At 39.3% G+C, this 24,645-nt stretch overlaps 1 protein-coding gene across 1 annotated transcript; it reads left to right on the plus strand.

The window, feature by feature from the left end:
* The first annotated feature begins 16,692 nt into the window (after positions 1–16,692).
* LOC116505727 lies at positions 16,693–21,409 on the plus strand. The gene is made up of 4 exons (XM_032213097.1): positions 16,693–18,803; positions 19,807–19,936; positions 20,156–20,344; positions 21,191–21,409. Exons 1-4 carry the CDS (start codon positions 16,693–16,695, stop codon positions 21,407–21,409), a joined length of 2,649 nt encoding a protein of 882 aa, XP_032068988.1.
* The last annotated feature ends 3,236 nt before the right edge of the window (positions 21,410–24,645 follow it).

The raw sequence follows: 24,645 nt of genomic DNA on the forward strand, positions 1-24,645 counted from the left end.
GAGTTACATTATTTCATGTAGAACGTGTTTTGTGAACTGATTTATTGTGAAGGATGGACAGCGAGAATACTCATAAAATTCACCACAACACCTAACCTATTAACAGAACTAACTTTTGTCATCAGGTGAAGAAAAATTGTTCATTCCATGCCATTGTATTTTTGTAGTTTCAGTTGGTCAAGATAGGAACTCAGCTGAGGGGTTGCATTGAGCCTAGAGACTTTGAGCCTTCAGAACATGTAAAGAAATATGAGGACTAAGTAATAAAAAATGCAGAAAACTGGGAGATAAGAGAATTAATTCTACTTTGCACATCACTTTGAAACAAATCCTGTCCTGATTTTACAGTCCTACATTGTGTAATTTTCCAGTCAGAAGAGATACTGGCTGGGTTTGCATACAGCAAACACTATAGAAGAAATATTATTTCATAGCATATAATAGTCCTAAGAACTTAGGAAGCTGCTTATGAAAACATGTCAGTAAATCTAGGCATTTCATATACACACACATAACATGCACCTACAGACAGAGAGTGAGAAGAAACTCAAGGAAGTAATTTTTTTATCAATATGATAATTGCATGATTTTTATTTCTGAACATATGTGTATCGTTCCTGCATTCATTCTCCAATTTTATTATGCATTCTTGATACAAGTTGATAAGTGTGTCCAAGTTGTGGTAACAGTTTGGCAGAGTATGGCCTGGGAAACCAGGACAAAGCCACAACAACCCAGATCCAAATTTCTAGCAAAAAGAAAAAGCTAAAATTATATGCTATGCTAGCAGATAATAAAACCAGGGCAACAGTAGATTGTATGGCAAATCATATGCATAATGCTCATAACACATACTCACATTGCTTTTTGAGCACAGATGAGCACTATATGATAGATGGACTGCATGTGACTTCCCCAAATCATTTTTCGTGATGCTAGACACACTGATTTCACTTTGTTTGCCTTTCTTGAGTCATAAGCATTGTGATGCGTATGGCTTAAAATTAACCCTCGAGAAAAAGAGCTAGATAGAGGTAGAATCCTGGAAAATTAAGACTTCAGATCTTTATTTAGAAATCACTGGGGACTTTTAATAATTGCTGCATTAATTTTGAAGTACTTATTGATCAGCCCTTAGTCTCAAAATCTCCCTAGATACTGATAGTAGACTGACTAATGTGGTTCCTTAAATACTTTTTTTTAAAAAAAAATTTTTTTGTCTTCATTCAATTGTCCGGCATTTAATTTACTCTCTAGAATTTTCAAAGATAATACATTTCGACTGAGCCATTTTGCTTCAATATCTTAGAATGCAGTTATTCTGGTCCTGGACTTTTGAATTTATTCCAGATAAACAGATTTTCCTGACTGTCTTTCCATCCTCATGCTGCTGTCCAACTGATGGGCATTTGCTAGTGACCTCAATGACATAAAAAGAACAAAACATACATTGTTATAACCCAGTGCAAACCTAATCATACTTGTGACACATTGGATTTCTGTCATGACATTACGGCATTCATTTTTGCACTCTCCCCATCCCTCTGGCTGACACCTGTGATTTTGTTCCTTCAACCTGCTGTACACAATTGCCAAATCTTGAGTCAGAATAGAATAGAAGATAACTGCCTTTTCCTCATTACCAGTTAGTATGTTGTCATATTTCCCTCAAATCTACTAAAGAACTGGTATCTTTCTATCACTTTTCACAACATATCGAAAGAAACCACTGTCCTTTGCCACAATAATTACAATTTCAGGATGTCTGGACATACTCTTACTTAATGATAAGTTCCTCTTTCCAATTTCTAATTTCTGTCCTTGTTTATTTTCAGATCACTATTTTTTTCCCCTGTAGCTACATTGGCTTTTATGAGTTCCTTGAGACTATGCCTATAGTATTCCCCCTTATTAGGAATTCCTCCTATCTTTTTTACATTCGTTTCTCTTAACATGATTTTATCATTTTTGCCATTTTTCTGAGCTTATTACAATAAATAAAGTCCAAGCTGTTTGTTCTTACTCAACATTATTTTCTCTTAAAAATATCCCCATTAGGACTTCCTGGGAGGAGCCTGCTGGTGGTGGCAGCAAAAAATCAGCTGCCTCCGAATTCCTGGCTACGTACCTGTTTAGAGGATCTTCCATCTGACGTCTTATCAGGTTTTCTTATCCTTCAGGCAAGAAGGAAAGAAGAAACTGTTTTGCTGGCAAATGCTCTTCGATTTTTGCAGCTTTTGTGCTTGCAGGGAAAGGGGGGCTAGCCCAAGGCAGAACGGCTGTCCGTGCTGGGAACTTCAAACTGCCTTGTGCAGGACAAAGTAGGTCTCCCCCACTCAGTTCAAAGTTTTGTTTGATTTAATCTTATCACGAGCTGAATCCATTTCCGTGCACAATAATTGTTTATCAACATTTTAGCTTCTTTTCTTTTTCTCCTCCGAAAAATTATTTACTTAGAGGCTTTTAAAATGGCGTCGAGCAGGCTGGTTTCTCCGGTAATAATGAACACTTTTTGTTAATCCTCACAAGAATTCACAAGAATTCAAAACAAAAGAGATTGCTTATCATATGTTTAGGTTTCACAATAGGCCAGCAGAAGCTTTTTAATTAGCTTTATTTCTACAAGAATGTTACTCCTTCATTAACTTTGCTTATCTGGAAGTTAAATGGTGATGAATCTGCTGAACGGTCTTGTTACAATGTTTACTCACTGAAAGTTTTGCCAAGCCTTAACTTCAAAATAAAAGGGGAACTAAGCCTCTTAAAGCTGCATATTCAGGCAATAGAGTTTTATTAACTGCAGGCAGATAAATTTTGAAATGGCTTCAAAACCAAATATTAACTTGAAGTTGTAAATTTTTTTCTTATTACTATTCAAAATACCAGCTTCAATTTTGTAAAAGGCTTTCTTATCCAGCTGCGTTACAAGATGGCGATTTTATAGCTTCTGCGTTTGATATATGACACACTCAATTAGTTCTATTCTCCTGAAGACTTCTCCTTATTAACTGTTAAAAGTCTATAAATAGTATCCCATTTAAAACTGAGGGGAGCAGAGACTTTGTTTGTTTGTGCGTTTTTTATAATGGCTCCCAAATCGAAGCAGTCTAAGCATTTCCTTAATAATACATCTCAAGACATTGTTACAAAATCGCTGCCCTTGCCTCCCACGCCCTCTACTGGAGATCTCTTAACGCAAGAATTTCTTTTTGAAACCCTTAAAGAGTTCAGACAGGAAATTAAACAACTTTTATCGGACTTATATGATAAACTGGACGCCAAGATTGCTCAAACAAGGGAAGATACGATCAGAGTTATGACTGTTATGACAGGCTATGTTTCTGAAATGGAGGACAAATTGGAACTTTTGGAAAAAACTAATTCTAATTTGACATCTAAAATTCAAACGTTACAACAGGAAGTTGAAAATGCTCAAAAACAACTCGTTATGATAAATTACAATAAGACTGCGTTTGCAATAAGAGTCAGAGGATTGCGTGAAAAGGAACAGGAGAATTTGAAACAGACCTTTTTTGAAGCTTTCAGACGTTCGGTGGGAAGTCCGGGATTTAACTTTGATTGGCAGATTCAAAAAATTTATCGCCAGAACTCGTGTGTAGCAAAACAACGACAACTTCCAAGGGACATAATTATATATTTCACCACAAGAGAATCCAGAAATGCGATAATACAGAAGTTCTACAATAACAGGCTGCGAATCGATGGACAGGACTTGATTGTTTTTAAAGAAATACCATCTCAAATATTAAGAGCAAGGAGAGACTACACTTTCTTAACTGAAAAACTCAGAGATTCTCAGATACAATATAAATGGGAAGTGCCATCTGGTATCACAGTCACATTTGAGAACCAAAAATATTGTCTCAATTCTGTTTGCGAAGCCCGAGATTTTTACTACAAAACTCTGAAGGCGGGACTTCCTGATTCATCTGGACTTGGAGAAAGACAAGGAGAAGGAGAAGATAAGCAGCGGGACACGTGGCTACAAGGCGGAGGGTGTTGCTTTCCCTTTCCGGAAGGGCAGAAGAGTAAAGAATAAAGATCCAGCTATGCCTTTAAAATACTTCTTAAATTTTTAATTTGAATAAAATTTCAGGACTCCTGTCTGGTATAAAATGACAAAGCTGTATACCGATGAAGAGATATTGAGACTGAAAGAAGCGGTGCTGAATTTGGACATATATTGTATGGGACTTATATAAGACTTGTTTGAATCTTAATTTAAACTGCGCATGATCTATTCTTTGGGGCGAGGAGAGCGGAGATCATCGTTTTCTTGGATTGTGGTTTGGGATGAATGGAGTCGGGTGCGTGGGGTAGATGGAAGGGTAGTGAAAGATCAATTAGATTATCTTGATCCAGAATGTAAGCTGATTTTTGTATAAATTGTTATTTGAATACAAGGTTAAGAAAGATTATCTGGAGAGTCTACACGAGGGTGGAGTAAATATGAGAGGAGCAATGGATGAGGATAAAATATATATGCGGACACGGGTAAAGGCAGGATGGGAGGTATAGAATTTATATGCGGAAGCAGGTAAAGACATTGTTTAAGATTTTAAAAATAATGAGAAGCTGAGTTTAATGTTAGAGAGTATATTGACTTCTCTTTCTTGGGGGGGTTCCCCCCCCCTTTTTTCTTTTTATTATTCTTTTCTTTTTTGTTCTTTATTTTTTATTATTTTTTATTATTTTGTAACTTCTAATCTATTTGGTTTCAATATACTCCAGACTTTGCTTGATAAAGAACGATGCCGGGAATGGGACCTGGGAAGTCGGAAGGGGGTCAGGGAGGGGGGTTCAGGGGGTGGGTGGGGGGGAGGGTGGACTCAATTTTCAGAACAATGAATGCACTTGGATACTGTTGCTTTTTTTTTCTTTTCTTCTTTCTTTTCCTTTTATTTTTCTTTTGTTTTAGTATAAAACAAATAGACCAATGAATACTAGAAATACACCAAAGCGAGGTGTAGAGGGAAAGAAGAGGGGGGAATTAAGAGGGAGTGAGAAGGGAATGTAAGGAGGGTGAGATGGTGGGAAGGGGAGAAAGGAATGGCTGAGGGGGAGGGGAAGTAGAAGAGGGGATTGTTGGAAGGGAGAAATGAAAGTTGGAGGGGTAGAAGGAAGGGTGTATGTAGGATAGAAGTGTTATGAGTTGTTTATTGCTTCTTTTTTTTTTAACTGCACAGTATTTAAGTGATTGTATAAAGGAAAATGAAAATGTAATAAATCTTTGATCATCAAAAAAAAAATATCCCCATTAAGATGCCACTTCCCTGAATATTGTTGCTACTTTCATTTTACTGATTAGGGTTTTCTAACTGGTTAGTATTAAGGAAAAAAAGTTGTCCCTATGTACTTCAACTTTTGAAGGTGAAAGTTGTTAACAAGTCAAGAATGGTTGCCAGTGTGCCTAAAAGACGGCAGAATAATCAAGTTTCCCAAGTTTTTTTTCCTAAAGAGTTCTTTTTAGACAACATCTCCCATTTCTTCTCCTTGGGATGGCTAGCCAATAGGTACCAAATACAATATAGAAAGTATATGGAATGGAAGAGTATCTTGAAATCTATTCTCTTGTATTCCTGAGGAAGTGTGAATATTTTCAACATATAATACAATTCTATAATATAATTTTTCATTTTTTATATTCCAGCTACTCATCCTACCAGCCTAGCTATTCCTATAATAGCATATATTTCTTCTTAGATGTAATTCTGTTTTTTCCCTTCGTGCTCTGAATGTTAGTGCCCAGATAATAAGGACAATTGATTTCATGACTTTTCTATTTTTTTTATAAAGATTCTGTTTTTTTCAAATTTTTTATTGAATGATTTAATTTGCCTCTCAACAGGACTACAAAAACAGATGAAAATATATTCCAAGTTCTTGAGCTTGCTTCCTGAAATTGTAAAATAGTTATTTTTGATGGCCCAATTGTTCTTATAAAATAAATATGAGCAGGAAGTGGTTATTTATTATTGGTGAATTTGGTGAATCTGAGGAGGTTGTCCTATCACAAATCCAACCCTGTTGGTTAACATACCAAATGTTCTGGTGTCATCTTTATTTCTGTTCCTTGTGGCTCTAATTCAGAACGAATCTTATTATTTTCTTTATTTTGCAACTAGCAGTTGCACCCTCTCTGCTCTATAGGGCTCTTCACAAGTTCATTATGCTCTCTCATTAATCTTCTTTTTCTGATAATCTTTTTTATTCATTGAGCTTGGGTTTTTTTGCTTGATAATGTCTCTTGTAATGCTGTAACAGTTCTTTTGTCAGTCTATAAGAATTTTCTATCTCCAATCACCTGAAGTGAAGCAATTGAAATGAAGATGTCTGTTGAAGTGTCCCTAGTTTTCTAGAATACATTTTAGTTCCCATTACTTCCAAAAATGCTGCGAATATTAATCAGTGCAAGAAGCTATCAAAAAAATGGCAGTGTCATACCATTACCTATCAGTGAAAAAAAATTATGTAGCTTTTTGAAAGTTTTCTTTTAGAACTCCCTCCGAGTAAAATGTAAAATTAAACAAATCTCAACATAAGTAAGGGGACGTGGTGGTTCAGTGGCTAAGACGCTGAGCTTGTCAATCAGAAGGTTGGCAGTTCAGCAGTTCGAGTCCCTAGCGTCATGTAACGGGGTGAGCTCCCATTACTTGTCCCAGCTTCTGCCAACCTAGCAGTTTGAAAGTACGTAAAATATGCAAATAGAAAAATAGGGACCACTTTGATGAGAAGGTAACAGTGCCTTTGGTGTTGAGTCATGCCAGCCACATGGCCATGGAGACGTCTTCAGACAGTGCTGGCTCCTTGGCTTTGAAACGGAGATGAGCACTGCTCCTAGAGCCAGAAACGACTAGCATGCATGTGCGGGGGAACCTTTACCTAAACATAAGTAAAGTTAATAAAGTAAAATGAATATAGGAAGATTTTAAAATGAATTTTAATAAAGTACATATTATGCATGTATGCATCATGTAATTCTTTTTCAGAATAAGAAATAGAAATAGAAATAGCCAAATAAATTGAAGGCAGGAATAAAAAGTAATTTGATAAATAAATTTAAATTCATTGATACATAAACAAAATAAAAATTTACACCAACATCATTTACTATACCTTTCTGTACCTTTCTATCTTTGCCAACCATCTTGCTTTATTTACCATGTCTATATTTTGCTTACCATGAGACTTTTTATTCTTTAAACCTTTTTTTAGGATATCATGATTGCCACCCCATCATCTGTTTTTTCTCCTTCATCTCAACCATTTGTTCCTCTTACCTACCCTTTTTTGCAACCTCAGCATAGCCTTTCCACACATACTTCTCAAATGTCCCATTCTCATTGCATTCAAGTTACTTTAGGTTTCTTTCTCATATACCTAAATCTCATTTCCATATCATGAAAGTGGGCAGAAGCATGGTCTTGTACATAGCCATTTTTTTTGCTTATTTCAGCAAACATGTATTCTTCATTACAGCTTGCATATGACCTTCTGCCTTTTATTCCAGCTTTTGTGTGTTTTACAGTCTTTATTTTCATCTTCCCATTCTACCATATGACCCAAAGCATTGTAAAAGAAAATAGGAGAAAGTAAAGAAATAATGGACGTCCCTCCCCCTCAAGAAGAGCAAGACTCTACATGCCACACAAAGCCTAGTACAGAGCCCGAGCCATTGGCAATTGTGCACCCCTGATTCAGGGTCTCTGAAAGAGCTTCTGTTTGCTCAGCATGGTGCATTCAGTCGCTCACAGTGGGCAGGCAGTGGTGAGGAAGCTGTCTGTAGCAAGCAGCAGCCAGGCAGACTCTTTCTCCAAAGGCTTTTCTGCAAAACTCTGATATTAGCATGCTTTGTTCACTTGCTCAGTGAAGTACTGGCTTATTTTAATCCAAAATTTTGGGGAGTAGAGATGGAAACGACCCTTTGTTGAAACATCAATGCTAGAGTTTCCTGCTCAGTTTTAAAGTGTATACAGGTTTGTAATTATAAAGGGTTCAAAAGATGGAAAAGGGAAGACAATATCTAAATGTTTAAGGAAAAATAATGTTGTCCCAGCAGGCTCTGGGCTCCTTGAACCTGGTGTGCAAAGACCAATCAGTCACGCGAGGCAGAAATCTCTTTAAAAGCTTTATTGTGCAGAATAGATAGGGGGCACTTGTGACCTTTTAGCCCCCAAACAAGTGCAAGGACTTATTTTGAAACACGGGTTTCAGAAAACCATGGCATCATACAAATTATTTGGCAAGCAAGTTAAAACACCCCCAGTCAGTTGGTAGGTATCTTATCTTTTTACTAACACTGACTCCCACCCTATTTTATTCTATGACAAAAATAAAGTTTCCCTACTTGTAACTAACTCTTACTGATAAAACAGACTGTTTACAGGGGAAAGGAATATGCCAACCAGATAAGCTGTTTTAGTCCCAGCTACCCATGAAGGTTAATTTAGGACCATGCATAACCTTCCTTTCTTTTGATTTTTACATCCCCTTTCTATTCCATTAGTAAAGTGATCACAGCGGATTAGAAGGTGACGTCTTTAAAAGGAATAGATAATAATGTGAACTCACAGAATTTGATACAAAAGAAAACAAGTGTTTCTAGATGTATATATATAAAAAGAGAATGTGTATATGGGAAAAGGAAATTAAACTTAATGGGTGACCAATTAAAAATAGATTACTTGGTATGCTGAGCTGCAAAGTCATCAGGGATGGTAATAAATACAAAATGAAGAATGGATAGCAGAAGATAAAAAGGTAATATGTATTATTAAGTACATATTAAGACACATAAGAAAATAAACTGTACTTTAATATTAGAGGAAAGGAAAGTATAGAAACAATAGTCATATAGATGGTATTTAATCAGGCTTTCCTTGCCCTCAGCAAAAATAGTAACTCTTCAGCAGACATTAATATCTCGGATCCTATTCATCTGCCATAGTTATTGTTTTCTTCCTCTTTATTTCTCTCTATCTTGTGTAGAAGAGTTACTTTTTCTATTTTATAATCTGCTCAAACCATACATCCAAATTGTTTTTGTTTGCTCAAGAGATCCGTCAGCCTTTATTTGGTTCGTGATGGATTGACTGATTCCTCTTGTATAATCTATGGTACTCCCAGTAATTATCTCCAAATCCATAATTCAAAAGCATCTATCTTCTTTCTCTCACTCCTTAGTGTACAGCTCTCTCTCAGCTGTTAGAAATCTATTGCTCTTAAGTATTCAGAGTTTCGTTGCCTTGAAATATCTTTATTCTTCATATTCTTATCTAGTCATTGTTTCCTCCTAGGATTCATATTCTTTCAAAATCTCTAATACACTATCCATCTTGATCTACTGTAGCAATCAAAGAATACAAAACTTACCACCTTCACTGTCAATTGTAAGTCCACTAAGCATGGAGGTTCACCTTGCCCTTCATAACAATTAGCTTATGTTTGCATTTCTTATTTATGAGCTCTTCCAAGTCTCCTGTATTTTCAGCAAAGCGGTGTCATTTGTGTATCTAAGATTGGTAATATTTTGATTGCTATCACTTCCAAACCTATCACTAATATATTTGCTATGTAAATTAAACAGTTATAGGGCTAATATTCATTCTCATCTCCCTCCCTTCCCCCAAGAATAGTGAAAATAGATACGTAAGACAGTTGATATTATTTATGGTTAAACCCAGAACACGTAAACAATGAAGTATATTTATTCCCTCCCTTTTTATTTAATTCAACCTAGAAAAAATATTATTTTAAAAAAATAATGGAAATACTTGACTTATGACCATAATTGAGCCCAACATTTCTGTTGTTAAGGGAGGCATTTCTTAAGTGAGGCTTGTCCCATTTTATGAGCTTTCTTGCCACAGTTGTTAAATGAATCACCAGAGTTGATAAGTTAGTATCTTGGCTGTTAAGTGAATCTGGCTTCCCCATTGACTTTGAATGTCAAAAGTTTGCAAAAGGTGATCACATGACCTTGGAATGCGGCAACAGTCATAAATATGAACTAGTTGCCAAGCATCTGAATTTTGATCACATAATCATGGGAATGTTGCAAAGGTCGTACGTGTGAAAAATGGTCATAAGTCACTTTTTTCAGTGCCATTGCAACTTTGAGCGGTCACTAAATGAAGTGTTGTAAGTCAAGAACTATCTGTACATTTGGTGTTGAAACAAGAAAGAATATATTTGGTTCAAATCCAGATGTTCAAAGATGATTGAGATATAGCTACTTCAGTTTCGATTCAAAAACTTAAAAGAGCAACAGTAGAACCTGCATTATATGCTGGCTACTGTCTAAGTATGATAACTATTTATAGGATGCAAAATATATCTTTCTATTAAGGAACCTTGAGGGCAGAAATCATACAACTTATTCAGTAAGGGAGTACTCATATCTTCTGAAATGCTGCATTTCATGAAGCAGGTGAGGGTATTATGCTGCAAAGTATGCCTGTGTTATCTTGCGCCATTCTCAAGGGGCTGACTTAACAGTGGCTGAAACATAGTTTTATGCTTGAATATCTGTCATACCTTGTATTAACGGAAAACTTATACATTATATATAACAAACTGATTAATATCTCTTTCTTGTCAATTGGTGGAATACTTCACAAGCCAAAATCATATAAATTGTATAAAAGGGTTGTATCCTACTATATAAAATAAAGTAGCTAAAAGTGTAGGTGGGATGACTGGTAGACAAAAGGCCTTCTCAAAGCTTTTGGTAATCTGCTACCAGAACTCCTAAGCGGACTTTGGAATCACACAAAACCTTTTAAAGGAGCCTTCTGTTAAAGGGGGAGGGGGAGCAGACGGTAGAAATCAATGGCCGGTTCTTGTGATGCAGTGAAGTAAATAGAACACACCAGGGAGTCTGTATTGAGATGTGCTTTTAAATTTGTTCATAAAGGAGATGGAGTGAAGGATGCAGAATGATATTGTAGAGCTGAAAAAGTTGTAGAAAAAGGCAAGCAAAATGGTCAAAGGATAGGAACAACTCCCCTGTGAAGAGAAGGTATAATGTTTAAGGCTTTTTAGCCTAACTTTTAAAAAAAGAGAGAGCCAAATAGATTAGGAGGAAAAAGCGAGACTATGAAAAAGTATATTCAGTTTGTATGGATTTTCTCCCTTTCTGAAAACTCAGGATCATTCACTAAAACTGAATTGTGGGAGATTTGATAAAATAAACATGTCTTCAAATAGCACAAGTTTTTTTATTACTTTATTGTATTATTATAAAAACAAGTATATTATTTTTATGTGGTTAATCTTTGGTGAGATTCACAGCCTTCGGGGCTGGTTGGTAGCTCAACAGCTTGAGTTCTAACCAAGGACCTAGGAACTGTTAAGGTAACGTCGGAGGATATAAGCTGTTCCAAGTAGGGTGGTTTTTTGTAGAATCAGAATGTTCAAGTCTGATAAATTTAAAATTTCCAAATAGTGAGGTAGCCCTTTGGATATTGCTCCAAGGGCTCCAATTACAATCGGGACAACACACGATTTCTTTTTCCACTGTCAGTCGACTTCAATTTGCAAGTCCTGGTACTTTGTGATTTTTTCTTGCTGTTTATCTTCAATTCGTGCATCTCCAGGTATTGCCATGTCAATGAACCATACTTTTTTCTTTTCAACTATTGTTATGTCAGGTGTGTTGTGGGCCAAGTGCATGTCAGTCTGGATTCTGAAGTCCCACAAGATCTTGACTTTCTCATTCTCTAAAACCTTCTCAACCTGATGGTCCCAGTGGTTTTTGCTGTACTCAAATCCAAACTTTTGACACAATTTCTAGTGAATGATCTTAGCAATGCGGTCATGGCATTGTAGGTAGTCAGTAGGTTGACTGTCTCATCTTTCTCATTACAGAGGCGACATTTGCTGTTGATGGTAACATGTTGAATTTTTGCCTTCATGCAGTTTGTGGCTAAGGCTTGTTCTTGAGCTCCCAAAATAAAGCCTTCTGTTTCTTTTTTCAGTGCTCCTGATCTTAACCAGTTCCAAGTTAGCTTTTGGTTAGCTTTTCAAGTATTGGCTATGCATAGCTTTGTTTTTCCAATTTTCCAATTTTCAGCTCATTATTATTATTATACAATTGTATCACAGCGGCCAGTTGTTTCGCCGGATTTGGCATTGGTTACTAGTCGGGCCCCACCCAGGGGCCTAGGACGTCATAACGTATTTTCGTAATATGCGTGCAGATCCAAGCAGTGCGGCTTTTTGCATTTGACTGATAGTGATTTTGTCAATTTTTAACTGTTTTAAATGTTATTCCAGTGCTTTTGGAATAGCACCCAGTGTGCTAATTACCACTGGAATTACCACTGCTAGTTTGTGCCATAGTAGTTGAATTTCGATTTTTAAGTCTTGGTATTTTGCGATTTTTTCATGTTCCTTCTCAGCGACCCTGCTATCACCTGGTATTGCGATGTCTATGATTGTGACCTTATTTTTCTCAACCAGTGGGATGTCTGGTGTATTATGTACCAGTATTTTGTCTGTTTGTATATGGAAATCCCACAAGATCTTCACCATCTGATTTTCAGTGACTTTTTCAGGCTGATGTGCCCACCAGTTTGTTGCTGTTTTAATATTATAATTTTTGCACAAATTCCAATGGATCATTTGTGCTACTGAATTGTGCCGCAATTTATAATCAGTCTGCGTGATTTTTTTACAGCAGCTGAGTATGTGATCAACAGTTTCATCAGCTTCTTTGCAAAGTCTGCATTTGGCATCATCAGAGGATTTTTCGATTTTGGCCTTAATGGCATTTGTGCAAATAGCTTGTTCTTGCGCAGCCAGGATTAGTGACTCTGTTTCTTTCTTTAATGTACCTGTTGTTAAGCATAACCAAGTTTGTTCACTGTCCACTTTATCTTTTATTTCTTCCAGAAATTGGCCATGCAGTGCTTTGTTCTGCCAACTCTCCATTCTTGATTTTATCACATCTTTTCTGTATTCTTGTTTCATCTGTTGGGCCTTCAGTAGATTTCTGTTCTTTACTTCGATTAATAGATGTTCTTGACTTTCTTTTAAATAATCACCCAGTGCATGTTTTTCTTCTTCAACTGTTTGCTTCACTTGTAATAATCCTCTGCCACCTGATTTTCGGGGCAGGTATAATCTATCAGTATCACCACGTGGATGTAAACTGTAGTGCATTGTCATTAGTTTCCTGCTTTTTCAGTCCAAAATGTCCAAATCAGCTTGTGTCCAGTTAGCTATATCAGCTGTGTATCTTATAACTGGTATTGCCCAGGTATTTATGGCCTTGATTGTATTTCCACCATTCAATTTAGATTTCAAAATTTTCCTAACTCTGTTGGTGTACTCTCGCCTTGAAACAGCATGGGGTCCACCATTGAACCCCTCAAATACTTAATCAGGCTACTTATCTTCTTCTAACTCAAAACTTCAAAAATTAAAAACTCTGCTTATGCTCTTTCACCTAAAGAACAAAAATAAGGAACATATTTCTTTCTGCTTGAAACGCAGGAAGCTAGGTTTTTTGCAAGTAGGAGGAAACTGGGTGGGCAAGTAACCACATTATCTTAGTCATAGAGCGCAGTTTTAGGATAATCAAAGTTCAACTTGTAAACAAGCTATAGGTTAACCATATTTTTAGCAATATATCTGAGTGGCGTTCTGACCTTTCCTTTTTCTGCATGAGTAACTAAGATTCACTTCTCTTTTAGTTTCACTTTACTTCCCTATTGTGGTTTGGGAATCATGTATTGTAATTTTCCTTAAATATTGGTAATTTACCCGAAATAACCTTGTGCTGACTTAGGTGAGAAGTTATGACCTGGATTAGTGCACGCCTATATGACGTCTATATGATTTGTAATAACCATTTCAAAGGTATAAAACCTCTGTCAAAATATACCTAAAATCAGATCAGTTAGGTGGAAATCTACTGGTCTCTTGAATGCATTCAATAATAATAAACCTTTCTTCTCTGGAAAAGGTGTCGTCTCCTATTCTTACGTAAGTAGAAAGGCAGACCCTGATTTTGCCATTACATTTCTTGGCGAGCCAGCCAGGAGACGATAGGGTTTTTGGGGACCCTCTGGGACACCTAACCCGGGGGGCTGGGGGCTCATCGGGTCAGGAACCTCTCTGGCGCCAAACGGACCTTTTGTTCCGAGGGAATTTCCCGGCAGCGAGGAGCACTCAGCCTCGGCGGTTGGCGGTCTCAAGAACCTCAGAAAACCAGAGGAGAAAGGAGAAAAGTCTGGCCAGCACCGGAGGAAGAAAACCACAGATAAAAGGCAAGTAATTGTGGGTTTTCTATTTAAGGCCCGGTTTTTCTTTTAAACCGGAGAGTGAGGTCTGATCCACCTTGCTAGGTATAAAGGTTTTGGGAATTGGACTGTCCAGAATATATGTATGTGTTTAAAAGGGTAAAGTGTTAAGATTGTGTTATCCAGTATTGGGAAAATTATGGGTGGAGGAAGTAGTAGTCAGACTCCGCTGAATTCTATGTTAAATCATTTTAAAGAAGGATTTATGAGTCAGGATTATGGAATTGAGTGGAGTAAACATGAGCTTAGGAGGTTTTGTGAATCAGAATGGCCCAGATATGGCATTGGGTGGCCTGAAACAGGTACTTTTGATCCCCACATAGTTTTAAAAGTCCATAGGTTGTTGTTTGATCCTAAAATAGGGAGTTTAACTCAGGCTCCATATATAGATGTTTGGAAAAAATTGGTTAATCAACCCCCAGCTTGGTTAAAGAAATGTAAACAACAATGTATTCTTATGGCTGTCAGAGTTACAGACCCCAAAAGTCCTAGGCAGAGACCACCAGTCTTGGCTAGTGCTCCAGAAGAATTGCCACAGCCACCTCCTTACATGGCACCTAGGGGGGTCAGTTTGCCAGCCACACCGCAATCCTTGTCACTGACATATTCCAGAAGAACTGCCCCCAGCACCGGGGATTCTACAGGTCAATTACCTATTGAGGGAATCGAGCAGGGATTGGATGCTGTAATTACTAGTATGGAACAAATAAGATATAAAGAGAAAGAAGAAAAAGCCCCTCTAAGCTCACCCGACACAATGGGACCAGAGTTTTGGGAAAAGAAGGAGAAAGAGATGGACCAATTGTTGGGAGCTGTGGGTGGAGAAGCGGAACCAGTGTCAGCCAGAACCAGAGCAAAGACAGAGACTGTTTTTACAGCACCACTCAGACGAGTTGACCAATTCTTAGTAAACCCAGATGACCCCTCCCAAGTTTCAACAGGGTCGTTGTTTCAGCATGTTCCTTTTACCACCTCTGATTTGCTTAATTGGAAAATGCACTATGGGCCTTATAGTGCTAAACCAAACGAAGTGGCAGAATTGGTAAAAACTATTGTGGATGCTCATCACCCAACTTGGCTAGATTTACAACAACTTATGGCAACACTTTTCAATGCTGAAGAAAGGGAAAAGATCAGGAATGCAGTGTCTAATATTTTAAAACCAGATGTCCCTGCGCGTACAACTTTAGCAGACTTTATTGAACAGCGTTTCCCCTCAAAGGATCCTAATTGGAGTCCTTACGATTCGCATCAATTAAACTTGTTGCTCAATTATCAACAGTTAATAATAAAAGCTGTGCGCATAGCAGGAAAGCCCGCAACGAACATGTCAAAGCCAAGTTTGATAACCCAAGAAGCTACTGAAAGTCCGGAGGCATTTTATTCTAGATTGGTTGAGGCATATCAGATGTATACTCCTATCGACCCCACTCTTCCTGAAAATGCTCGCATGCTAGCAATGGCTTTTATTTCACAATCAGCTCCAGACATAAGACATAAGCTTCAAAAGTTGGAAGGAGCGTTGGGAAAGCCTCTTAGTGAACTCATGGAAGTTGCCAGGAAGACATTTGTCAACAGGGATTTGTTGGAGGAGAGGAAAAAAGATAAGCAGATGAAGAAAAAAGCAGAATTACTAGCCACCGCTTTAATGACTGTGCCAGGGGAAAATAGAGGAAGTAGGGAGAGGACTATAATCCCCTCCTTGGGTCAAAATCAGTGTGCCATATGTCACAGGTATGGGCACTGGAAAAGAGATTGTCCCAGAAGAGAAGGAATTGAGAGAAGGGAGATTGAACAGCCAAGGGTAACTAGAAATCCTTCCCCTTTGCCAAGAAATCTCTCCCTCAGCCGACCCAACACCTTCAGGGGACGTGGAACATTCAGGAAACCCTTTAACAGCCTGCGAAAGAGAGAAGCCAAGGGATTTCCCCCCGACACTCCTTTGATTGGATTGGCAGAAGCTGAGGAGTGGGATTGACGGGGCAGTGTAGGTTCGACTAGCCTCCCCGAACCTATGGTCTGTCTGAATGTGGGGGGCAAAGAAGTTTCTTTCCTTGTAGATACAGGAGTGACTCGCTCTGTATTAACCCAACCCTTGGGACATATTTCTTCTCAATCTATCAACATTCAAGGGGCAACAGGAAAACCACAAACCCAGCCACTTTTAGAGCCTCTATTATGCACAACGGGAGGAAAAACGTTGACTCACCAGTTTGTTTATCTGCCCAGCTGTCCGCTTCCACTCATGGGTAGAGATTTACTTTGCAAACTTAGAGCACAGATATTTTTTGATGAAAAGGGATCCGTAGGAGTGAAATATGGCAATGTGAATTTAGAGATTCCTAGGGAAGAGGCTTGGAGAATCATGGTGGTGCAGGAAGTCTCAGGAGACAAATGGAGGGAGTTCCGGGTTCCTGGGCTGTGGGCGGAAGATAACCCCCCTGGTTTTGCTGCTCACCACACCCCTGTCATTGTTGAGGAACTACCAATGAGCCGTCCTGTATGCATCCGCCAGAGGGGGTACCCAAGAGAAATTGTGCAGGCTATTCAGGAAGTCATACAACTGTATCTGACTTATAAGATTCTAGTGCCCACTGACTCCCCATGGAATTCACCGATTCTGCCTATACCAAAAGGGGGAGGGAAATATCGAATGGCTCAGGATCTTCGTCGGGTCAACAGTTCAACAGTCACAATTTATCCCACGTTGCCAAATCCTTATGTGTTACTTGGGTTAATTCCACCAGAAGCTAAATGGTTTTCAGTTATTGATTTAAAAGATGCCTTCTTTTCTATACCCATTCATAAAAAAAGCCAGCACTTGTTTGCCTTTGAATGGGAAAATCTGACAACAGGAAGGAAACAGCAATATACTTGGACACGCCTCCCACAGGGATATAAAAATTCCCCAACGCATTTTAGCGCGGCGTTAGCTACGGACTTGGAAATTCTGGATTTACCCCCTCCTGATGTTGTGTTGCAATATGTGGATGATCTTTTGGTGACAGGGCAAACAGAAGAGGACTGTCATGCTAATACAGCATCCCTCTTACTTCTGTTACAAGAAAAAGGCTATAAAGCTTCTAGGGCCAAAGCACAATTGGTTCAATTGAATGTTAGGTATTTGGGATATGATATCCAGCAGGGGCAAAGAACTTTGGGACATGAAAGAAAGGAAGCCATTTGTCAATTACCAGCCCCAAGAAATAGGAAGGAATTAAGAGGCTTTTTAGGAGCAGCAGGATTTTGCCGCATTTGGATTCCTAACTTCGCCTTATTAGCAAAGCCACTTTATGAAGCTACAAAAGGGAATGAAAAGGAACCTTTGCGATGGGAAAAAGAGGAACAGAAAAGTTTTTTGAACTTAAAACATGCTTTGACTCAAGCCCCGAGTCTGGGACTGCCTAATTTAGACAAACCTTTTCATTTATTTGTGGACACTAAACAGAATATGGCTGTGGGGGTGTTAACTCAGAAGATGGGAACGTGGTATCGACCAGTTGCATATTTGTCAAAACAATTGGATCAGGTAGCAAAAGGGTGGCCCTCTTGTCTTAAGGCTGTAGCAGGCACGGCTTTGCTTACTCAGGAGGCAAATAAACTCACTTTTGGACAGCAGTTGAATATCTACACCCCCCATGCTCTTCGGGCTGTCCTGGATCAAAAAGGCCATTTGTGGCTTACCAATCCACGTATGTTGAAGTATCAGGGGCTTATTACACATAACCCCCTCATCAAGCTTGTTCAGTCATATGCTTTGAATCCTGCCACTCTGTTGCCTGAACCAGACTCTGAGATCTCTCATGATTGTTTGCAAACTATTGAGGAAACCTATGCAAGTCGCCCAGATTTGAAAGATGAACCCTTTTCCGACCCGGATGCAACCCTTTTTACCGATGGAACCAGTTTTATCCATGAAGGTGTAAGGAAAGCAGCTTATGCCATAGTTACTCTTGATGATGTATGGGAAGCCAAGCCCTTACCTGCAGGAACTAGTGCCCAATTGGCAGAATTACATGCACTCACTAGGGCATTGGAATTAGCAAAAGGTCTACGTGTCAACATTTACACAGACTCCAAATATGCCTTTCTTACAGTTCAAGTGCATGGAGCTTTGTACAAAGAAAGAGGTCTTATTACAGCAGGAGGAAAGGACATTAAATATGGACCCCAAATTTTGCGTCTATTGGACAGTGTGTGGTCCCCCAAGCAAGTTGCCGTTATGCATGTACGAGGTCATCAGAAGGGGATTTCAACAGCTGAAAGAGGAAACCACAAGGCTGACCAGGTGGCTAGGGCAGCAGCTTTGGATCCATTCTCCCTGCAAGCTAACTGTCTTACTTTGTGGATCCCGAACCAAAAAGATGAACCCCCCTCATATAGCCACTCGGAAGTCCAGCAAGCTGAAGCTATAGGGGCAGAACTGGTGAAGGGGTGGTGGACTCTGCCGGACAACCGGGTGTTTGTACCTCAGCAGTTAGCATGGGAGGTTGTTTCTTCCCTGCATAGGCATTTACATTTAGGAAAGACAGCTTTGAGAAAGGCTTTAACAAGGGAAGTCTATATTAACAATTTGTCTAGTCTAGCAGCTGCTGTTTGTTCTCAATGTCAGGTGTGTGCTGCTAATAACCCACGTCAGGGCCCAAGTCTTCCCCCTGGGCACCAACCTAGGGGGGCTTATCCTTTTGATTATTTAATGATCGACTTTACGGACATGCCGAAAGTGGGATCATACACTGCTATGTTAGTTGTTGTTTGCACATACACAGGGTGTCCTGAATGTGTTCCCACTAGAACGAAAAAAGCTTTGGAGGTAACCCGAACTCTGTTAAATGTAGTTATTCCACGATATGGGTTGCCCTCACGTATCTCTTCAGATAATGGGCCTGAGTTCATTCATGCAGCCACTCAGAAGGTTGCCCAGGTATTGGGGATTACCTGGAAGTTACACTGTTCTTTCCACGCTCAATCGGCGGGTGTCGTTGAGAGAGTTAATAGAACCATAAAGAATAAATTGGCTAAACTTTGTCAGGAAACTCATCTGAAATGGCCAGATGCCCTCAGCATGGCGTTGCTAGCCGTGAGGTGCGCACCCACAGGGGGGCTGGGTGTCTCACCATATGAGTTAATGTATGGAAGGGTTCCTAATTTGGTTAGTCCACAGGTGTTGCCTACTCCTCAAGTGGCCGACACAGTGAAAGTCAAACAGTTGCAAGCCTTAAATACTGTTGTCCATCAATTACAAAAATATGTGCTGTCATGTCGTCCTCATGTGATTGTAACTCCAGTACATAATTTCCACCCAGGACAGGAGGTCTGGGTAAAGGACTGGAAAAAGGTGCCTTTGGAACCCAAATGGTGTGGGCCATATACTGTTGTTATTTGTTCTCCCCTTGCTGTTAAGGTAGCTGAAATTAAGCCTTGGATCCATTGGACACGCCTGAAATTGGCTGCAACCCCGTGTGAGACTGTTTCCAAGGACTCTGTCCAGCCTCTACACCCTGCCAAAAAGAGAAGACGAAGGAAGGACGCCGCCTCGCCTGCTGATTCACGGGAAGCAATCGCTCTACGGCCAGGTGGTGAAGACCCCTCTGCAGGTGTCGCTCCAGGTACCGCCGACACCCATCGCACAGGCAACGCATTGCGTCTCCCGTGGAACCTTCGTCCCCGTCCAACGCGGTAGACCGACCATGGATTCCAACCACCGTCTACGCCAGACTGCGTGCATTAGGAATGGTCTGATCCCAGCGATCTTAGTCGTGATTTTTCTCTTATCTGTTTCTATTCTCCTTAACTTTCTCTATTTCTATGCCACCATGACAAATAAGATCGCCCGAGGGGCACCGCCAGTACAGATATGGGAGGTTCCCCCTGATTATGAGGACCCATTTCCTGAAGTGGGGAATGTGATTAGTGGGAGTACCTCGCAGCCACCATATGTGAGGGATGGGAAAAAGGGCACCCAACAAACACCAGATGTCAGGGCCCTCACAGTGACGAATGACTCCCCTGTAAAGGTAACTTCTGAACCACTGCTAGAAGAAATGGGACCAGGGCCTTTTCCTCCTTGTAGGCATTGCTTTTATAAGGTCCCGAGTACACAGGGACTCGGTTTTGCCTATGTAAAACGCTGGATAGTAGATTGCCATCCAGAGGAAGGGTTATCCCCCTGTTCCGAGGGATCCAGGAACTATTGGCAATGTAGATTGGACCCTAATGTTACTTGGGCACCAAGTGAATACTATAATTCAACCATAATGTGCCATACTTTGAGGCCCATTCAGAGACCATACCCAGAGCCCTATCCGGAAAGGACAAGGACTCGGGGTAAGCAGACACCCCGTGATTTTAGTTTGGACATGAAATATGACATAACGAATGATCAGCTTCCGATCATGGTGAGGATATATTGTCAAATCATGGGGAATATGAGAAATCAGATACATGGAGTTCAGAGAGAATTGTATGCACATGGAAGGGCCACATGAGCTGAAGATGGGTCATGGGGTTACCGCACCCCGATTTACATGATAAACAGGATCATGAGATTACAGGCAGTGTTGGACCTGGCTGGGGAGAGAATTGACAAATCCTTGAATATTCTCTCCACTGCCACGGACAAACTTCGTACTGCAGTATACCAAAATCGATTGGCTCTTGATTACCTTCTCGCAAGAGAAGGAGGAGTATGTGGGAAGTTCAACTTATCAAATTGTTGCCTTCAAATTGATGAAACTGGGAGTGTTATTAAACAGCTGACCACGGAAATGAGACAGCTCACTCATTTCCCAGGACAGGAATGGAAGGGATTGAATCTTGCCTCATATTTTAGCTCTTGGTTGTCAAAATTGCCCGGATGGCAGGCTATCATTACTTTTATTGGCCTGATTGCAGCAGGATGTATAATCATCCCCTGCATTATGCCCCTTTTTGTCCGTGCTATTAGCAGTTCTTTATCTCTCCTGGTGGAAAAACGGGCCACTACCAAGGTCCTGACGCTTATGGGACACACAGGAGAGGAACATGAGTATGTGGGGCTCATAGGCAATAGGGAGCCTGATACTTATGAAACTCCACAATAATCTTAGGATTGGGTGAAGTTTCAACAGGGGGGAATGAAACAGCATGGGGTCCACCATTGAACCCCTCAAATACTTAATCAGGCTACTTATCTTCTTCTAACTCAAAACTTCAAAAATTAAAAACTCGGCTTATGCTCTTTCACCTAAAGAACAAAAATAAGGAACATATTTCTTTCTGCTTGAAACGCAGGAAGCTAGGTTTTTTGCAAGTAGGAGGAAACTGGGTGGGCAAGTAACCACATTATCTTAGTCATAGAGCGCAGTTTTAGGATAATCAAAGTTCAACTTGTAAACAAGCTATAGGTTAACCATATTTTTAGCAATATATCTGAGTGGCGTTCTGACCTTTCCTTTTTCTGCATGAGTAACTAAGATTCACTTCTCTTTTAGTTTCACTTTACTTCCCTATTGTGGTTTGGGAATCATGTATTGTAATTTTCCTTAAATATTGGTAATTTACCCGAAATAACCTTGTGCTGACTTAGGTGAGAAGTTATGACCTGGATTAGTGCACGCCTATATGACGTCTATATGATTTGTAATAACCATTTCAAAGGTATAAAACCTCTGTCAAAATGTACCTAAAATCAGATCAGTTAGGTGGAAATCTACTGGTCTCTTGAATGCATTCAATAATAATAAACCTTTCTTCTCTGGAAAAGGTGTCGTCTCCTATTCTTACGTAAGTAGAAAGGCAGACCCTGATTTTGCCATTACAGCCTGACAATAGTTTTTACTTCTCCATGCTTGATGTTATCTAACTGAAGAATGCCTAAGTATTTGTAGGCTTCATTTTCATTGCATTTAATTAGTTGGCCATTGGGCATTTCAATTCCCTCACATGCAGTGATTTTGCCCCTTTTTATGGATACAGTGGCACATTTTTCCATGCCAAACTGCATTGAAATATGGGTGCTGAATACTCGGACTGTGTTTGTAGTGATTGGATTTCTATTTCTGACTTTCCATAGAGTTTCAAATCATCCATATATAGTAAATGCGAAATTTTTTCAGCTTCTTTGACTGTTTGGTAGCCTAATTTCATTTTTTTTAAGATTACTGATAGTGGGATCATGGCGATGATGAAGAGAAGAGGTGAAAGTGAATCACCCTGGAAAATTCCTCGCTTGATATTAACCATTCCATAGATCTCATTCCCTATTGCCAACTCAGTTCTCCATTGTTTCATCGCCTTTTCAGAAAAGGATGTAATGCTAATGCCAGTTGTTTCTAAGCATTTTATGATCCAACTATGTGGCAGTGAGTCAAATGCCTTTTTGTAATCAATCCAGACCATATTCAAGTTCGTTTTTCTGTTCTTACAATTTTCTAATATCATGTTATCAATTAGGAGCTGATCTTTTGTGCCCCTGCTCCTTCTTTTGTTGCTTTTTTGCTCTACTGGCAAGATGTTGTTTGTTTCCAAATAATCCATCATGTTATCTGCAATAATGCCTGTGAGTAATTTGAAGGTTGTTGGCAAGCATGTTATTGGTCTGTAGTTTTCAGGTGTTGTTCCTTTAGTTGCATCTTTCTGAATCAAGTATGTTTTTCCAGTTGTCAACCATTCATCAATTTGGCCCTTTTGTAAAATTTCATTCAGTTGCCTGGCCAATATTGCATGTAAACTGGTCAGATATTTGAGCCAGAAACCATGTAATTGGTCCTTTCCAGGTGATGTCCAATTCTTTACCTTTTTTACTCGATTTTTGACCATCTCAGTTGTTATTTCTAATACTTGCATTTGTTTGTTACCAATGCTTTTCTCAAAGTCATATATCCACTTTGCTTCCTTATTGTAGTCCTTTGCATTTTCCCACAATTCTTTCCAGAATTCAACTGTGGCCTGCTTTTCTGGTTTTTCACTTTTGGTGTCACCATTCACATTAAGACTTTGATAAAAACGCCGTTGGTCTGATTGGAATTGCTGATTTTGTTTATATTGGAAGATTCGTGCCTCATATCTTTCAATTTTTCTAGCTGTTGCTGTTATCTGCTGTTTTACAATCTCTACAGCTTCATTGATGTTTCTTGTATCCAATCTATATCTTCTGATTAGCCAATCTATGATTTTGTTGTTTTTAAGCCGTTGCTCATGCATGTTCTTTAAGTTACTAGCATCTGCCCTTAATTTTTTGACTTTTTGTTGTAATTCCACTTTGGCTTTGATGCTTTTTCTGTTGTGTGACTAGGTACTTTGATTTTAATGCCTAGTTCATTAGTGACTATTACAGCTGCGCTGTACATTAACTGGTTCATTTCCAAGATGGATCCCGATTCAATTGTTGAAAACACTGCATTAACCATTTTCATGATAGGGGCCAAAATTTTCTTAGGCACAGTTTTTAGTGATGGTAAACGTTGCCTTTCCACATTAAGCAGAAAATCCTCCATGATCTTATCCTTCAATTCTTTTTGTTTTTGAGTTAGTTCATCAGTTGGTTCAGTGATAACTGGTTCTAGTGGTGGTGGTGTTATTTCCTCCCCGAGAGCTTCTTCTGAGAGTTCTACTATAATGTCTTTAGTTGTGTCTTGAATATCAGTTATTTCCACTTGTGATATTGTTTTTTTGGTTTTTCAATTTGCCTGAATTTCCTCAAGTTCAATTTCACTAAACACTTTATTCCGTATAATAAATCGCCTTTGATCTGCTAGTCGTTGTTCACTAACATTTGAATCTGGATATTGTTGTTTCCATAATTCATACATTCGCTTTAAATAACTTCTTTTTTCTGGCTCTGAGTTGTAGTAACAGGCCATTATGGCACGGTTTTCATCTGCACTATATTTTTGTCGTTTTGTTGGCTGGTCCACTTGTAGCCCACTTGTCGACGGATGTCCAGGGACCCCAACATCCGCCGCGGCCCTTGTTAACCTGCACGATCACCGATGCAGTATAAAATTTTTATTTGTTTCTTTCACCATATTATATGGGTTGGCGGGGTTTTTTTTTATGGGGCCAGTTGCCAACCTGACCCCAACCCTCCTCCTTTCTCATCTGGGCTTGGGACCGGCAACGGCGGAGTTGTTGTTGTTGTTGTTGTTGTTGTTGTTATTATTATTAATTATTACTATTATTAACTTTATTCATTAAACATGAAATTCAGCCAACTGAACCTTCAAAAATGCATTACAGTGACTGGTGCTAATGGTTGATACGGTTTGCTGCCAGCGTCCTAGGTATCAACCAAGTACCTTCTTAAAATATAAGATGTTCCGAGTAGCACAGTTTTTTT

Source organism: Thamnophis elegans, chromosome 3 (assembly GCF_009769535.1).
Source record: "Thamnophis elegans isolate rThaEle1 chromosome 3, rThaEle1.pri, whole genome shotgun sequence".
In the NCBI taxonomy this organism is placed as follows: domain Eukaryota; kingdom Metazoa; phylum Chordata; class Lepidosauria; order Squamata; family Colubridae; genus Thamnophis; species Thamnophis elegans.

Excerpts from the sequence above, each read along its gene's own strand:
- LOC116505727 (XM_032213097.1), top strand. The coding sequence starts at position 16,693 with ATGGTGGTGCAGGAAGTCTCAGGAGACAAATGGAGGGAGTTCCGGGTT. Across the intron at positions 18,804-19,806 it reads CGGGTGTTTGTACCTCAGCA|GACTCTGTCCAGCCTCTACA; the intron begins GTTAGCATGGGA and ends ACTGTTTCCAAG. Across the intron at positions 20,345-21,190 it reads CGAATGACTCCCCTGTAAAG|GCTATCATTACTTTTATTGG; the intron begins GTAACTTCTGAA and ends CCCGGATGGCAG.